Genomic DNA, 12,318 nt, shown 5'->3' with positions numbered 1-12,318 from the left:
AAAAGTCAGAAAGTCACATGTGCTGTGTCTGGTCAATACCGCTCCAGGTCATTAAAATGTCATGTGACTTTTCTCTGAGCCAAGGATTTTTTTGTTTAAGGGATCAGGATTCTACCAAGTAGCCACTTTTAGTCATTAGGCTAAAAAGACTCCAAATAAAAGGCTTCCATTTGTGTGGTATAGTATCTCTGAAAATATTTTTTAAGCTCTTTTAGCAAGTGTGTCATTTTGGGTAAGACAAACTATCATTTAGAGTTAAGATTATCTGGCAGATTTCATTATGGGATGCGGTTTTTATGACTCAATCTTTGCCAGAATTTGGTCATGCTGTCTGAAGTTCCCCATGCAAAGTAAAAGTGAGATAGCACACAAACCTGATGCCTGCACTTGGAAAGGAGTGCTGCAGAAATGGAGAAGGTGAGGAAAGAGACAAAAATGTTGGAGGGCTGGAGAAGTTTAATTGCAATGAAAAGCTTTCAGTGCTTCATAGGTTTTAACTATTAAAAAGAAATAAGGAGGTGTCTTGATAACAGTTGATTAAGAACTGTTTCTGGTAGAAAGCACTGGCTATTAAGAAGTTATTTAAAATAAGAGAAAAAGGCATGAGAGGAGTTCTTGGCCAGAAGTTAGAAGCCAAAGAAATGAAAAAATTTGAAATTGGTCACACAAGCTTAGTAGTGCTGGGGAATAACCACCAAAACAAGTTTATGAGAAAAATGACGGAGGCCCTTGTGGCGTTTTTTTCTTAAATCAATACTTTTCTGGAACTTGTGCTTTTACCAAGCAAAGGTTACTGGGTTCAAAACATGGATAAGTGTACCAAAGTCACTGTGAATCTTAAAGCATATGATTTAATGGCTCAGCATCAGGCTATTTTTAAGTATATATTCTTACTCAGTAAAAATGTAATCTGTTTTTAAGAACAAGATGAGAGAAAACTGTGACTTTGTTTATGTTAAAAGTTGTGGCTATTTTGCTGAGTATTTGCATAGGAATTTTTAATCTGAGAGAGAGGTAGGGGAAAGGCAGAGACAGAGGCAGGAGAAAGGGCAGAGGGAGCTAGTGGACTGGAATGCAGAAATTTGAGGATCGAGAATTTGGGAACTGGCAACTGGAACAGAGCTCTGTGGAGAGCGTGGGAGGCGATTTTAGGGTCAGAGCTGACCGTGATGGTGTGGGTCATGGCTATAGAGCTGTGGGATGGGAGTGAGAAGACTGAAGGAGCTGGGACATGGCGTAGGAAACTGCTCTGTGATCACACATATGAAGGCTGTATCATGATACCTTCATTGAAGAGCAAAAGTGCTCTGGGTACTTCCAAATGCTTCTGTTATTTGCATTCCTGTTTGAAGTCTCATAGATATGCATTTAATCTGATAAGAATATTTTCTATTTTTATTATCTTTAATGTAACTGCTGTTATTTTTAGAAGTACTTATTGTAGCCTCTAAAGAGCACTATTCATTTATGATGCCTAGCTGTACAAGGTCCTTTTTCATTACAGTGAGGGGCAGAATCCCTGTAAAGCTCATATCCCAAGAGATTAAGCAATATAATCAGGTAGGGGAGGAGGGAAATTAATCTGAAAAAAACCCCTCTTTATTTATGCTGTCCTAGAGGACAAAGCACATGCAGTATGTATATGCAAAACACGTTCATGGCAGCCATCCATAGATATGTGCAGCTCCAGTGTCTCAGACGATACTAATAAAAAAGGCAACAGTTGGTTAATAAATGATTAACAGATGTAGGCACTGCTGAAGAAATCAGAAAAGAGAAAAATGGGCAAAAAAATGTTTTACTTAAGAGTAGCTCTAAATTAAGCCATGGTAAGTCTAGTAGATCCTAGAATTGTCCTTGCTGAAAAGTATTCCTGAGTCAATGGAAACTCAGCCTTTAACAATGTGGTGATTTTGGTGAGAACAGACAGATATGCAGGAGGTTTCAGCAACTGGAAGAGAACCCATGACCACATGTATACATTTCCATCCCTGCTGTAGTTTTTAGTGTTATTTTGATGCTTACGCCGTGTGCATTCTTGGCTCTAGAAAGTAGTCACATCTGTGTTTAAATCTGTTCCTGTGTATGGCCACACTTAGATATGTTCTCAGTTTAATTACTCCAGTGGAAGGATATGGACAGGATATTCACTGATTCCCAAACACTGATTCAGAAGTAAGAAAAAACTGGTTGGGCTTCTCTGGATTTCATTACTGTTTATTGGAGAGTTTTGGTTTCCAGCAAGTCCTGTGCTTGTGCTTCACAGGGTGGTCCAGGTGTCAGAGGCGCCAAAGGTCATCGTGGCGATCCAGGCCCAAAGGTACTTTGTTGTACAGCACTTCACGGTTGTCAGATGCACAGGTTCTTGGTTTCTCTCTGCTGCATGTAGACCTTGAAATGAATTCCAGATTGTCTCTGATGTCGCCGAGGGAAAAGCATAGTGAAATGCCATTGGCGTTTGGTGTGTCTCTTTTCATAACAATTGCTTGTCCTGTTCGTTCCTTGATAAAAGACAAAAAATTCAGAATGCTGCTGTCACAGCATAAATATTTTTTGTTGTATTTATAAAGGAACCAGACAGTTTTAAATTGAACCCTAACTGCTCAATCAAATGTTAACTCATATTTCAGATGTTTTTGAGTCTATTGGTATTTAATTCTTCAAACAGAAGCTGCCTTTGTCCATATGATAAGAGTTTAACTTATGTCCTGTGCTACTTTAGGGACCAGATGGACCTCGAGGTGAAATTGGTGTTCCTGGACCGCAAGGACCTCCAGGACCACAAGGACCCAGTGGACTTTCTATTCAAGGGCTTCCAGTGAGACTTACAAAATCAATAGTGTTCTTTCCTGTGATGTTTTGAGCACCATGTATCTTAAACTAGACCAAAATACCTTTTGGTGTGCTGATCAGAACCTGAATTTCATTATTTGAGATGAAATCACAGATGGGTAGAGAAATTGTGTTTCTGCATAAAATGTATTTAAAATTAGTTTATTATCTAGAAAAGTATGTATTTGTCATGCATATGTACTCTAGAAACACATCTAGTTTCCATAGAAATCCAGTGGTTTCATCATTATAGGAAATATTTCTGAGGGCTGAAGACAGATTCCTTGAAGGATAAAAGAAAATGTTTACCTTTTTCGTAACTTAATAGCTATAGTTTTGTCAGGTTAATTCTGAAGTCTTTTAAAATTAGTTTTATTTTCTTTATTTTCTATCTTTTGTAAATTCTTCATTTACAGTTTTGCAAACAGAGTCTGTAGGTTTGCTTTGAGCCAGAAAAATAGTCTGTTTTCTTATTGGTTGCTTGGTTGTTTTTTTCTAAAGGAGATGAAGGGAACTATTAAAAATAGGGAAGTAACCATGTATTTGGTTTACTATGTGTGATTCTTAATTTGCAGGGTCCACCAGGTGAAAAGGGTGAGAAGGGAGATCTTGGTTTTCCTGGCCTGCAGGTATTTCCTAAGTTATTGTTTAACCTGCAACTTAATAACTAAGTTTGAATGTTGAATTGATGCCATTGTGAATTCAGGGCACTTATTCAAAACTGCTGAGAAGTCTGTTGTTGGGGTGAATTTGAATGGACATTTAGGATCAGGAATCTGGGGTATGCTGGTGTGCAGTGACCAAATCATTGAGGGCCTGAAGAACCAATTGTTCTCTTGACCTCATTAAATACTGAAATTAAGTTTCTGTAGACTCAGAAACTACCTGCTCTTAGATTTCTGCTTACACTGTGAATAATTTGCATTCGCTTGTTTTTACTTTAAACCCATTAAATTCCTCCTGGAATTATCTAGGAGGATAGATCAGGCACTCAATCTTTTTGATGCCATCTTTCACAAGATCAGTATCTTGAAAAGCTGTAGTATTCAGGGAATCTTACTCATTTTGGTGTCTGCTATTTAGTCTGGAGAGTGCATTCCAATTTATTGCCGCTTTCCAGGATCATTTACTATTCCCTTTTCAGATGCTCCTCTTCTGCTGATTATATCCCTCCAGTGTTTGTCGGTTGTTACCAGATTCCCCTCTCTTGTTCAGATGTGTTAAGGATAGTAAACTCATACAACCTTTCCTCAAAAATCAGTTTTGTTAACCTTCTGGACCACTGCAGTAAAGGTCCTTAACTGCTGCTCTGCAGCCTTCACGAGCCATAAAGTGACATTTCATGTGAACAACAGGGAACCCGTTGATATTGCTGTACTGCCTTCAAACAATATGGTAACAGCCTCTATTTTAGCAATAAGAGAGAGAAATAGCAGTTGTATTTTAGATTAAGGTATGGATGTCTTGCAGTGGAGTCACTGACACAACACCGGAATGATGCAGGAAATCAAGCAATTTTCAGCTTAGTAGCACAGGAAGCCAGACTTGACAAAATTGTCCGTGTTCTTAAGAGAGGATTATAGTGAGGGGGTATATGAAGCCTGTGCATTTTAACAATGTATGTTCAACCATCTCTCATTTCACACTAATACCGTCTTCACTGAATCTCTTCTACAGCCCAACCTATTACTGACCTCCCTAGTTCCATTTATCCAAAAACAAGCCATAGAGTTTCACTGGAAAGTTGGATTTAGTTGGATTCTGTTAACCTGATCTCATCATCTCCCCTCCCTTTATAATGCTTAGGGTGTCCCAGGAGCATCAGGTTCACCTGGAAGAGATGGAGCTCAAGGTCAAAGGGTAAGGCAAAATGAACATGTTTTATTTGTTTTAAGACTTTTCATTCCATAATGGACATGTTTCCCAGCGTGGTTGATTTATCATAGTTATGTCACTTGGATTCTGTCATTTCTGGAGACCCATATCTCTCAGCATGGAGCATCCTTCCATCTGCTAGATCAGGGTTGGAAAATACTGGGCGAGTAATGAGGAGCCATGTGCTGTGTTTGTGTTTAATGCATATGATGCGAGTAGATGTCATTAGTGTCCAGCACTGCCAATTAGTTCATTTGCTTATGTTTAAAATTAAATGGTGGATAAATGGTACATAATTACCATGCAATCCAATGCAATGATCTAAATTTGCTTTCCAGCTAATTAATGAATAACAGAGATAACCACAAGGGAATTTAATATTGAATGTAAAACAATACCTGTAGAAATGGCTGACATAAGAAAAAGGTGAAGAATAATATAAAAATTTAGTCAATTTTATTCTGCTTCTGGTGGAATAAATGAAGATACTTACAGTTTGTCTAGAAATTGGTAAAAAAGTCTTCATATTCATGGGTACTGTTAAACTTATAAGTCCTCCTCCCTGTCTCCTTGGGATGACTTTTGTTTCATTTTTAGACAGGCACTGGAAAACTATTGTTAGCATAATATTAGGTTACTGTCAGCAGAAGTTAATTATTAAATATGACTTTTCAGTTTCAATTCAACAAGATTTAAATATTCATTATCCTTTTTTTGGATTTGTTATTGTAACTTGAACATTAGAGAAATCTGGACCTTCTTTGGATTTCTGGCATTCACCTGAGACCTTGTTAAAAAAACAAATCTTTATAGCAAAATGTGTATCTTAGCTTACTATTACAAATGTAAGCATTAGCATATTTTTATGTATCAAAGTAATTCCACTGAAGTTACTGTAGAATTTGGGCAATGCATAGATAGTAATTTTATTAAGATAAAGATTTAGACAACATTATCATCAGATGAATAGCATTCTAATTTTTAATTAAGTCATGGTGAAATATGAAGATAAATATATTCCTTTTCCTACTTTATAATATTATGATGCCTTCTTCTGTATGGAAGCTCATTTTTGCATGTCTTTAATGACTTCTTTTTGACTGTACTGGAATTTTTCCCCCCTACACTCTAAGCTTGCAGTCACCCGTTCATCTCCAGGTTGATAAAGACCCGGAGCCTGATGGACACAGGGACTTTTGCCATCATGCTGTCTAATCTTGGTCATAGCCAGGTTGAGGTGGCTTGGTGCTAGACGCTGTACCTGTGAGTGGTATGTGCCTCCTCTTCCTGATCACGAAGGATGGGGAGCATTCTGCAGTTCAGAGAGGAGAGAACTCTGTGTTTTTACTTTATTTTGTAGCTAACTTTACATTGAGCAGTGGAGGCCCTCAGCTACATCTTGATGTCAGCCAGCAGCTCAGGGCTGATCTCGTTCTCCCATGTGGAAGCCTGCAGATTGCTGCAGAGATATGGCATTTCTGAGAAAAGCTCAGGGTGAAGACTGGTGCAGCCTGGAAAGGTCATGCAGGGCTTATGCTGTAGAAGACCCCAGTGTCATCTATAATAAAGCAGAGCAATTACATAAATTGCCCGTTTTTACAGATAAGGTAATCATGCTTGGTTCACGTATTCACTTTCTTCTGGTGTTAATCAAAGAAGCTGGATAAATAGCCTAGATCTCAGAAATTAGGTCTGTTAGGCTCTTACTGGCTCTGTGTGACCCTTGTGAAGTGTTGTCCAGCAGCAATTATCTCTATGGCAACAAATAATGATGGTATACTAATTCCATAGTGTTGTAACTCATTTGATTCCTGGGAAGTTATGACAACGTAAAATTGCTTTTAATAGTTGAAGATTCAAACCAATGAGTTCACCGCAGTCTCTTTGAAGGCTGAGCACTGCAGAAGGACATTGTTCTAAAGGACATAACTGCAGCAACAGCAAAGGGGAAAATTCCCAAGAAGTAAATTGCCTTTTTTGTTTAATGTTCCCTTGGTTGGGATTTCTCCTGTTAGCCAAGATGCCAAATTGTTTTGCAGTTGTTTTACTACTAGAACTGAAATTTTCTGTGTTATTCTTAGCTTAGCTGTAATTTCCTTCTTAGTATTTATTGTTGATTGAAATATTTTAATTATAGTGGTATCAGTGCTGTAAAGTACTTAAGCAGATGGCTAAATCACACTGATTTTAATGGGCGGTAAGTGTGGAATTGATATTTATTGGGAGATTTCTGAGAGCTTTGCTGAGCTGGGGATAATGTGACATTCGACTCAAGAAGTTCCGGAATGGCGATTTTTTCCTTCCAGTTGCTGTTTGAATACTTCACTTTTGCATTTCTTTTTCCTTTCTTTTTGTTTTGTTTTCTAGAGTTCATCAGTTCCATTTTTAATGTTGAAATCACCTGCGAAATTTTCTTTTCCTCTTAACGCTTCAATTCAACAATTAGTCTATAAAGGTTCTTTTTGTATTTCTGAACTTCTGCTTGTTAGTCTCTGGCTTATTTGTTTTTCATAGTTTTTAGTACCTCATTAAGAAACAGAGCATATCCTCTGACAGTTGTGTGAATTCATACAAAGATCATTTTCATAATGAAGTTCCCTCACTGTGAAAAAAGTGGGATGGGATAAAAATACTGTGTGGAGGTTGAATAACAGTAAAAATGTGTTGTCTGATAATAAAGCAAACTTTCTGAATATCCATGATAATATTTTAAAACCTGTCTGGAAACTGATTTGAATCTACATTTCAGACTCCACACTAGAACAGCCCCCTCCCCTCTCATCAGCTTCCAGTCACAAAAGTGTGTCATAAAAGATTTTATGAAATAGAAAATGGTTTCTTTTTATGTTATGGCTAGGGCTGTGATTGTTTGGTGTCCTCTCTTACTGTCCTATATCTGTAGCTGGCAGTATAGCGAGGTGTTATTAAAAATATCAGATTGTGTTCCTTCACCAACTCTCCCAAGCATATCATGTTGAAAGATATATCTTGAATTGCATATGCAGGAGAATCAAAGCCAACACCCTGCTTCTTGGTGAGTACGTAGGCAGTAATTAGATTTGTGCTTTGGTTCATCTCTTTCAGCCAAGAGTGTAAAGTTTGGATAAATACTGCGGCTGACCCTTGTTGAGACATATACATAGAGGGGAGGAAAAGTCTTCCCTTTCCCCTATCTCTGTGGCTACTATCCAAGGTCAGGCCACAACAGCCATCTCCGTTCTTTCTTGTGAAGCGCAGGCCACCTGAGAGGACAGATCTGCACAGCTGCAATAAGAGAGGCCCAATGTATCATCCTGAGCAGCAAGCATGCTCTGCTTGATGACACAACATAGGGAGGGATCTCCATTTTTCTGAATGCTAAGTTTGTATCTCCTGTGCCTGTGGTGGTGTCACTGCTCACTGTCACCTTGTGGTTTCCTCAGGAGTGTCTTCTCCTGGCCAAGCTTCTCCTTGGCAAAAAGGCATGGTTGTTACTTAGCAGGTTAAAAGTTCTGGAGGAAGCTCTGATGCATGTGCTTCCCTGCATGTCTGCTAGGGCTGGCACCATAGCGTTGAACTGTCAGATAACTGGTTTCTCTTGCTTAGCTGCGGCAGCTACACTGGAGTCCAGAAGCATCAACCTTCCTTATCCTGCGTGGAGACACTGGTCTGCAGCAAAATATCCTTAACTGATAGAGAATGATTCAGTCTCTTAAACATTTCTTTAGCTCCTAATTGTTCCTGTTTAGCTTACTCTCAGAGCAGGAGGGCAAAGAGACCAGCTGTGAAACACAAAGCCTGTGTCTGGACTAGTAAATTAGATATTGCCAGAACATGTTTTTGAGCATTGGCTAGTGACCTATGCAGTCTAATGCTTGTCATTCCTCTTGGCAGTGTTGGGCTGGGCCGATTACAACTCTTCTAGCACATTATTCAGGAACTAGCATAGATCAGAAGCCATTTCCAGTTTAAATGACAAAATTAATGTTAGAATGGACCTTCTGAGGTAATCTCTCGTCTAACACTCTGCTCAGAACAGTTCTGATCAGATCAGGTTGCTCAGATCCATGTTAAATCAAGTCTTGAAGACCTCCAAGTATGAAGATTCCACAATATCCCAGAGCAATCAGGGACAGTATTTATTTGACCACCTTCATTATAACATTTTTTTTGGTAACATCTAATCATAATTTCCCCTTTTTCCACTTGTGTCTGTTGCCTCTTGCCCCATTGCTGTGCACCTCTGAGAAGAGTGGTTACATCTCTTTTTCCTCTGCTCAGGTAGTTTAGGCAGCAATAATCTTGCCAAGCAGAGCAAAGCCACTTCTTTCACCCTTTCTTCATATGACCTGTGCTCCAAACCCTGAGCAGCTTGGTGGCCCTCCACTGGGCCTGCTCCAGTATGTCAGTCTTTCCTGTACTGGGGATACCAAAACTGGACACAGCACAGCAGAAGTCATCTTAAAGTCTCTCAGTAGAGGCAAAGGAGCACTTCCCTGGACCTGCTGGCTGTGCTCCTGCAGCCAGACTGTGGTTGGCTGTCATTGCTGCGGGGGCAGGCTGATGGCTCACATTCAACCTCGTGTCCCTGAGGGACCCCCGGTTCTTTTTCACAGAGCCACAGAAATGCAGTTATGTATGTTGATGTGAGCTGTGCCACATGTTTTTCTCTAAGGACTTGTTGAATTTTCAAGCAAAGCCATAGTTGAAGGTATACAGAAGCACAAGGAAAGGAGGGAGTTTTATCTTCCAGATGTTAATCTTAATAGCACACTGCAAGTATCACAGGAGAAATATGACTGATTAACAAAAGATATGCAAGAAATGTAAGTTTTAAGTAAAAGTATTAATAGTAAAGTAATTTCTGACTATCAGCTTGTAGACGGCCCTAGTAGTTTCACAAGTAAGAGAAGAAATGCAAAGCCAGCATTATTGTGTGTTAAGACAAAACTAGCCTATTTTGATTAAATAAAGGCTGCGTGTTCTAAGCAATGTTTTTTAAAAACCAACAACAATTCTGCTCTTTTTCTGGGTTAGCTTTAATTTAAAATAGCTCAAGTTGGTGCAAGATCTTTTGCAAGCTACACCTCAGATTAATACACTGAGATAGTGTTTAGTAATATTTCTCTGATGGTTGCTATGGTTTATCTTGAAATAAGGAACATCCATTTTTAAATTTTTTATTGGAACGAGAAAAATGAAAGGATGAGGCAGACATGGGTCCCAGGCCGCAGGGTTTCTTTAGACACATTTAAAGGCTGTGCATGAAAAATCCTTCAAGCCTGGGCTCTGCAGCTGTAGTTGAGGTTTTGCCAGTGTCTAGTCCTACTTGAAATATCACCTCTCCACAAATACCTCAAGTTCCAGGCTCCCGAAAGCTAAAGAGTTTCTAGTGAAGTCAGCAGCAGTCTCCACTGACTTCAGCAGGCTTCAGATTTTGCAGAGATTTAGGTGGTGCCTCCAATGGTGATGCCATTTATATTCTGGGAAATAAAATCCCTTATAAAAAAATCTGTTATAGCTACACTGTTTCTCTATAACTGTTTTTCATGCCATTGACAAAATATGCCCCAATTTAATTTAACCTTCGAAAATTAAATACATCTGAGGTCACACATCAGAATCTGTCCCTTCCTGCTCTTGGACGTGCATCTCCATGGAGGAGATTGAGTAGTTCTCAAAGAATCACAGAATATCTGGAGTTGGAAGGGACCTCAACAGATCACCCAGTCCACCCCCCCTTGTCAGAGCAGGATCACCTAGACGAGGTCACACAAGTTCTGTACAGAGCCATTGCTGTCCTGGATGGGTCTGCATCAGGGAGAAAGCGCCGTTGTGCTGTGCAGTTTCCCCAGGCGTTCTGGAGGTGGTTAAGAAAGGAGGAGACTTCAATAAATGGGAGAGCGAATAACACCCTTAAGGTTTCCATGCTCTGAATACAACTTCCCAGTGCTCTATTTTCTTTTACATTACACAGACCAAAAATAATGGGAGAAAGAGCCAGAAGAAATACATTCCCAGTCTTCCTGCTAATTTCCTGGTACATATTAATCTCCTCTGCTCACTACTCATAAGGTCAGAATAAGTATCAGATCTGTTCTGGCCATTGGATGCTCTGAGTAACATCACCTGGCACAAACAAATATCTTTGGTCTTTCACCTGCATGAGAGAACAGATATTATCATACTCTTTCTCTAACCAGACCTCTTTGACTTCATTTATAAATAGGAATTTTCCCATCTAACAAATACAGTAGGAGGCGATTTTTTATGGCCAAATGATACAGACACAACGCCAGGAGAAATGAATCCTAGGAGAATAGACAGGAGATGATTTTTGAGCAGCCAAGAGTAAGAACACTGCTTGGAAGAAGGAAACAGTGAAACATACTCAAAGAAAATGTGTTAGTTCTGATAGTGCTGTTAGTTCTACTCTTCAACTTGAATCGGAGAAGGGAAGGACATACAGCGTTGTTTTTCTTTGGAAGTTTGTGTGAATCCACACTAGGTCCTAGAAGTCTGTGGAAAGTCTCTATTTCCCTCTTAGTTAAAATAAGTCCTTAAGAGGGTCCAACCATTTTTCATCCTGCTTTAGGAGTGATCAAAAATAAATGCAGATTTTAAATCTTTGCTTTAAAATGTGAAATACGGAGGTATCAGTCTTCCTGACATTCTGACTGTTACACAAACAGGTCTAGTTCGAATTTTTGAAGCACCAATTTTGAAGACTGAATGCACTTCCCATTGCAAATTTATTTAATTGAGTTGGCTTCCAATCTTTTCTCTGTATGTGTCTTAAAACTACTGTGATAGAGACACTACTGATATCTTTATTTCAGTGCCACTCAGCTGTTACATTTGCTTTAATTCTTACCATGCTAGTAGACCTGCTTTAGTCCTTCAAGCGTCAGGAACCATCTGGCTACAGTGTGCAATAGGAAAGGATTTCCTTATCAAGACTAAGGATGCATAGATGACATAATATGAGTTGACTATGTGGCTTATTTTATCATTAAAACACTCTCCTGGTGGAATTCTAAAAAAACCTTTCCAGGTACATGGCCGATAATATTCCCCAACCAGTTTTTTCATGCCATATTATAGCAGGTTTGAGTCATAGTTTCCAAATTATGTAAGGCATAAAAGTAGTAGTTCATACTATATTCATTACTAAAACTGTTTCAGAAATAAAGTTTCAGAAAATCAGTACAAAACAAAATAATGTGATTTTTTTTTCTCTGAAGATCTGTGAGATACTGAAGCCTAGAATGTTCTTTACTGTGTGTGTCAGCATAAATACTTTCAAACCTTCTCTTTCCTTCTACTCTCACCTCCATATTCTGGTCTTGAGCAAGAGATAAGATCTTATTTCTCCTTTTTAGGCTGTGTAACAGTTAAAGAATTGACTTATTACCAGCCCCTTCAGAAACCTATGCTTTATAGCTTGTGGATACAGAATGAGCATATTGGTTAATTTGAAGAACACTTTATTAATAGTATATTTTCTTCTACATCTGGTCAGTCTTTTTTCTATGATTTGCTTGCTTTCCAGTTTCCAAGTCATCTTTAGTTTTTGGCTTTCGTTTCTGGAAGCTCTGAAGCACGTTTGTAATGTGAGCCACATGAGCATTA

At 38.9% G+C, this 12,318-nt stretch overlaps 1 protein-coding gene across 1 annotated transcript in view; it reads left to right on the top strand.

Moving 5' to 3' along the window:
- The window catches only part of COL14A1 (collagen, type XIV, alpha 1), a 114,330-nt gene that overhangs the window by 86,738 nt on the left and 15,274 nt on the right, over window positions 1-12,318 (top strand). The window contains exons 36-39 of the mRNA XM_010188114.1: window positions 2,267-2,320; window positions 2,723-2,818; window positions 3,408-3,461; window positions 4,639-4,692. Of these exons, the coding sequence (XP_010186416.1) occupies window positions 2,267-2,320; window positions 2,723-2,818; window positions 3,408-3,461; window positions 4,639-4,692 (258 nt within the window). The remainder of the gene's footprint in view (window positions 1-2,266; window positions 2,321-2,722; window positions 2,819-3,407; window positions 3,462-4,638; window positions 4,693-12,318) is intronic.

The sequence above is a fragment of the Mesitornis unicolor genome, unplaced genomic scaffold (genome assembly GCF_000695765.1).
Source record: "Mesitornis unicolor isolate BGI_N332 unplaced genomic scaffold, ASM69576v1 scaffold767, whole genome shotgun sequence".
Taxonomy (NCBI): Eukaryota; Metazoa; Chordata; class Aves; order Mesitornithiformes; family Mesitornithidae; genus Mesitornis; species Mesitornis unicolor.
Note: the sequence above shows the minus strand (reverse complement) of the source record. Positions and strands in the feature narration are given on the sequence as shown.